General features: G+C 40.9%; 1 protein-coding gene across 2 annotated transcripts in view; it reads right to left on the reverse strand.

The window, feature by feature from the left end:
- LOC137993535 (E3 ubiquitin-protein ligase rnf213-alpha-like) overlaps nt 1-6,000 on the reverse strand; it is a 191,815-nt gene that overhangs the window by 51,153 nt on the left and 134,662 nt on the right. For both annotated transcript variants that reach the window (XM_068839453.1, XM_068839454.1), the window contains exons 32-36: nt 3,963-4,157; nt 3,228-3,365; nt 2,592-2,712; nt 1,832-2,067; nt 1,013-1,095 (exon numbers count right to left, since the gene is read on the reverse strand). In XM_068839453.1, the coding sequence (XP_068695554.1) occupies nt 1,013-1,095; nt 1,832-2,067; nt 2,592-2,712; nt 3,228-3,365; nt 3,963-4,157 (773 nt within the window). The remainder of the gene's footprint in view (nt 1-1,012; nt 1,096-1,831; nt 2,068-2,591; nt 2,713-3,227; nt 3,366-3,962; nt 4,158-6,000) is intronic.

A 6,000-nucleotide genomic window follows, 5' to 3' on the forward strand; every position in this document is an offset into this window, starting at 1 on the left:
TCCTTAGTTGGGTTTCAAGTGAAGTTATAGGCTCCCCTACCTTGTCACCTTGAAAAGAAAATTTCCCGGGAGGCCCACGCCTTAACCACGTAAATCACCTCTTCGATGGCTGTGTTGCCAGCATGGTTGTCCTGGTGGTGTAGTGGTGATCACACCCGACTAGTAATGGGGGGACGTGGGTTCAAATCCCGCTCAGGGCAAATTTTCTTTCAAACATTTATTCTTAAAAATTGATTATTTGGGGTGTGCATTGTCAGGGTTTCTCTCCTACACTTTCTCTAAAATTGAAATTAGCCTGTATCCTTCTAGGATCCTTCCTTGTCATCCGCTAAGTTGACTACGGTCGTGCATCATTAACTTGATCCTTAGTTGGGTTTCAAGTGAAGTTATAGGCTCCCCTACCTTGTCACCTTGAAAAGAAAATTTCCCGGGAGGCCCACGCCTTAACCACGTAAATCACCTCTTCGATGGCTGTGTTGCCAGCATGGTTGTCCTGGTGGTGTAGTGGTGATCACACCCGACTAGTAATGGGGGGACGTGGGTTCAAATCCCGCTCAGGGCAAATTTTCTTTCAAACATTTATTCTTAAAAATTGATTATTTGGGGTGTGCATTGTCAGGGTTTCTCTCCTACACTTTCTCTAAAATTGAAATTAGCCTGTATCCTTCTAGGATCCTTCCTTGTCATCCGCTAAGTTGACTACGGTCGTGCATCATTAACTTGATCCTTAGTTGGGTTTCAAGTGAAGTTATAGGCTCCCCTACCTTGTCACCTTGAAAAGAAAATTTCCCGGGAGGCCCACGCCTTAACCACGTAAATCACCTCTTCGATGGCTGTGTTGCCAGCATGGTTGTCCTGGTGGTGTAGTGGTGATCACACCCGACTAGTAATGGGGGGACGTGGGTTCAAATCCCGCTCAGGGCAAATTTTCTTTCAAACATTTATTCATATATATATATATATATATATATTCGAGTTGAGTAACTAACTGAGATGTTTTTTTTACTCATACCAAGGCGATCATCTGATTCCTCTGTTTTCACATGGTATCCAAGCCCGGCTGACTCCAATTTGTAAATCATCTCGTCCGTGTGCCTAAAATTCAGAATGTCACAATACTTTTAGCATAATGATTTGCGTGGCCCAAGGGTAAAACGTTAGGACGGAAGGTTTTTGAATGGCAACTTCTCAATTTGAGATTCCTCTTAAAAGAGATAAACAAAACTTGCCACATGGCGGGGTCTTGCCAAAATATGTTTTATAATCGGTATCAACAAAGGCACACGAAGTACAAGGTAATAAAGACCCACCACCACCATGAAAATATTAGGGAGCTTAAGATTTTACGACGGCGACGGCAACAACAACGCCGCAAAACAATATCATTGGTTCAAAGGGCATAAATAGTCGTGCTGCACGTGCACGGATTTTAGGACGGATTCTTGCGGTACTCTGCGTTAGGACGACGTGAAATTACCAGTTTTGAGGTTTTGACGACAACGTAAGCATGCAGCAGAGAATCTTTCATTCTCTATTTTCACTTTGTAACTGCTCGTAACAATTTCTTTTCAGGATAGTTCGCCCAAATTGTTAGAAGTGAACGAGATAGAATAACCGCGAGAGAATTATGATTAAGCAAAGTGATATTTCGAGGTGACGTTTTCGTTGAAGTCGCCGTCGTAGATCTTAAGGTTCCTATGATTATAAACTCAGTCCCGAATAACCAGGCTAGGAAGAAACAATAGAGAAATTGACAAAACGTATTGAAGATATGCAACAGGGGCAATCTCATCTGGATACTTAAACAGAAGCAAGACTCAAATGTGATTGCCTTTTGTAAGGATTGCACGCAGCAATCAACTGCAGTCTTTCCAGACCCAGTCCAATACGCCTGCCACGAATTCGTCGGTCTACCATGACCTCCTTGATCATGCTCAGTGCCTCGGTCGTGTTAGCTTCATCAAAGAAGAGAACAGTGTCGATGTTCTTATCCTGGTTCTCTTGAGCCATCTTTTCTGCCTGTTTAACTTTTGCTTCAATGTCTTCGTATGTTGTTCCTCCATGAACCTTGAAGAGATGCAGGTTGGTAGGTTGTTAGATCACGCAAGAGCAACTTTCCTCTCCTTTGACGATAACAGTAATTTTGGAAGTACGTCACTCAAAAGAAAAGAAGAAATGACACGATAGATATCGATTATTGACAATGAGAGGTAGAAGAAAAAGATACTGTGATAAGATACATAACATTAATAGATAAAGCCAAAAATTAAAACACAGTTCTGTTATTTTCTAAAAACCTTGTGTTAATACGTCTAGAAAAGTTCGATAAATTAATGGATTGGTAACAATCCCTTCCCGGATAGTCAAGGAGTGAAAAAATTCTGAAAGCACACAGCACAGCGAAAATGGAGCAAGGAGAAAAAACGAGAAGATACTGGGGGAGAGGAAGTGCCGCTCCCCCAGCCTCCTCCTCTCCCTTTTCGCTCGGCTATTTTGCCTGTCCTCTCGCCCATCGAAAAAGGGACTGCTAGGAGAAAAATGAATAAGCGCGAGAGGATTTCACATGCAGTTTAAGAGTGTGACAAACCAACCTTGACAAGCAACATGTTTCTTGTTCCCGGCCTAGGACCAGCCTGCAGTCCACACATATACCGAATAAGTCGAGTCTTTCCACAGCCAGTTTCACCCATCACGATCACAGGAATATTGCACCTATTAGTCGAAACGAGTGTATGAACTTTAAAAAGTAATTTAATGAACGAAATGATATATGAAATGAATCGTATACTGCACTGCGGATATGATCCTTTGAGGTCCTGAAATTTTCAGGCTTCTCTACGCAATTGCTAAAACTGCGTCCATAACTGCGTGGGTCATAGCTTTACTTGATTTCATATCCGCAGTTCAGTATATGATTTCATATATCTTTTCGTTCATTGATTCATTCCTCACGGGAACATTAGAGCCTACAATTGACCAGCTCCCACCGTCAGTGGCTTTATAATAGCTCAGTTGGTTAGAGCGTCGCACCGGTATCGCGGGGTCATGGGTTCAAACCGTTGAAGTCCTGAATTTTTCAGGCTTCTCTATGCAATTGCTAAAATTGCGCTCATAACTACGAGGATCATAGCTATACTTGAAATTGTAATTTGTCGAAGTATGAGAAGTAGAAAGATAACTAGTTGCAAATCATGATTTATCGACAGATATTTTTAACTGTGCCATACCTGAACCTCATATGAATGGCCATGATCTTCTTAACGTTGTCTGTGGTTAGCTCATATGCGGGGTCTGGGTCGAATTCTGGGTTCGCGTTAATCCACTGAGCACCAATAACTGAGCATAATTTCGCGATCTTTTCAGTTCTTAAGTGAAATACAAAAAGAATATCGCGTTTCAAAGCATTTTTCATACAAATTTTGACCAATGGAAAACAGAGAAAATAATGAAATCTAATGCTATCTACTAATGCAACGGAATTTTATTAGTATAAAGGAAATATGAAGCAATGCAAATTCTCAGCAAAATATATGCATGACTCAAAAAGGATTCTCAGCAATAATCTGTCTTCACTGTTTCTTTGAACGATAAAGGTAATTGCTGCTTTAAACATATCTTTATTATCGTTCTTGCTTCAAAACGCCAGATATACCGTTTTAAATCGTAACTCCACGTAATCATATCCCGGAAACGAACTCGCCCTTAGTGGTTTATGTGGGAGATCGAGGAGCTTTTCCATTGGTGGAACCTGGGTGACATGCATATCAATACACGAATAAATTAATTGGAGAAAAAGCGTCCATTAATTGCCAAGTTTCCGTGCTTCACTCTCCACCGACACAGCACCACAATTTAGTAAACCCCCTCAAATTCAAAAAGGTTGTGGCCCTGGAATACTGATTAAACAGAAATTGCCGGTCAAATTGTCGAAAAAGAGTGACATAAGGTTACATAATATTTACTTGTTCCAGTTATCAGTGTTAACTCCAAAATCAACTCCCTGGGTTCGCAGTCCAGTTCGTAGATTCGTGGGAATTAAACCTTTCTCCAAGATTCTTTTTGTTTGAGGATCAACGAGGTCGCCATTAGAATTGATGGAAAATCCGAGAAATGTCATCGTAATGTGGTCTTGATTGAAAAACAAGTACGGGTGCGGGCTGAAAAAAAAAACGTCCATGTTCAAGATACGTGGTCAGTAGGCTCCTAATTGTCATTTAAAATTATAATTGATTAGGTTAAAAGCTACAGCATGCCTTCCCACCTCTGTCCAAAAAAATTGAATGTACATTGCCTAAGAAGAGGTTTGATTATACACCCTTTTCTTTGATCACACTTCGAGATGCCATCCACAAAGTCACACGGCATAACTCTATTAGTGTTCTTATCAAGCGAAGAAGTTGAAAAAAGTAAGAAAGCAAGCTAGCAAGAAACCAGATTGAAGGGCCTAAAGCTGATGCAAACCTAGCGAGAAAAAAAAAAAAAACAAAGAAAGATCTTGAGGGAAAAGATTGTTGCACTTAGCTGGACAATTTGAGCAATCGTCTTTTATAGACACAACTTCTTCATATATACATCATATACTTTTTGTGTTTGAAGAAGGCTGGAAATCCAACGATGTAGTCACTAGCCAGTAGCAGTGAACTACTACTGGCTGATCCTTTTTGAATGAAAAACATGTGCCGTGAGATCATAATTTATTGATCACCGGAAATAAATGTCAGTTAATCGACAACTCTTGTTTGAGCTTTGTCCTATGTCCAGTGATCTTCACGTAAAACCTCATAGAAGCTGAACTTATGATCTCTCCAATTTTTTTTTTTTTGGCCAATCGCATGGCCCTCTGTAATGTCCAATAGCTTGCATTACCATGTGCTTCATCACTCTGGTCCTTTTCTCACGGCCAAGCACAATATGTCTTGAAGTTTTCTTTTCAAACTCCCTCCCTTCCCAGCAACAACTTGTACCAAAAATAATAATTTATGCCTGCTCGATTTGTGCAGGCGAGTTTCTGATTAGCGGAAATTAACAATGGCTCATCTCACGCGTCCAGCCGTGATTTCGGGAGTGAGCGCTGGCTCATTTTCCGAAACAGCGGCTGGTAATCGAGCCTAGCGTCACGGATGAAGTATTCAATCAAATGTCAAAAGCGTTTCTTTTTCGACCAACCATTGATTTGTTTGCATCCCGAGTGAATGCCAAATTGCCAACTTATGTATCCTGGAAACTTGATCCATTTGCTCAATATGTGGACGCATTTTACTGTGGACTGGGCTTTGCACCCATTTTACGCATTTCCCCCGTTTATTTTCGTGGGTCGATGTTTGCAAAAAATTCGCGGTGATGGGGCTACTGGGCTTTTGATTGCCCCTGTGTGGCTTATTCGAAGTTGTTTTTGTTCTTTATTAAGCATGTTGGTAGACCAGCCACGTTACTTCAAGGCAACCAGGAAAACGTTGACGAATCCTTCACTGAAAGTATGAAAAAAATTTCCAACACATTTTAGCTTTTCTTTATCGGGGCACCTTAAACAGGACAAACCAGGTCACGTGTTTGGCAATGTGCGCCTGTCTCAGTACCCGAATAAAACTGTGTGTGTTTACACTACACTTGAACACTATATTGAGGTTACGCAGTCTTTTAAGCTGTTGATATCGTATGTTAAGCCTCATAATGAAGTGTCTGGCTCTACAATAGGAAGATGGCTGAAAACGTGTTTAGCCAACATTGATGTTAATATTTACCAAGATTACAGCACAAGGAGTGTGTCGACTACGAAAGCAGCTCAACTGCTTCCGATAGATGTTGTAATGAAATTTGCTGGATGGTCACAAGAAAGTACGATGATGATAAGCCATTGGCCATCACAGGCCAGATGAGCAATGTTATTTTAAATATAGCTGATAAATAAAGAGCCTGGCAATGGCATGGTTTGAGTGTACTACCATAGATGAGGTTTTTTGACTGGCTTATTTTGGACTCACAGCTTTGAAATCTCATGGT

Source organism: Montipora foliosa, chromosome 2 (genome assembly GCF_036669935.1).
Source record: "Montipora foliosa isolate CH-2021 chromosome 2, ASM3666993v2, whole genome shotgun sequence".
Classification (NCBI taxonomy): Eukaryota; Metazoa; Cnidaria; class Anthozoa; order Scleractinia; family Acroporidae; genus Montipora; species Montipora foliosa.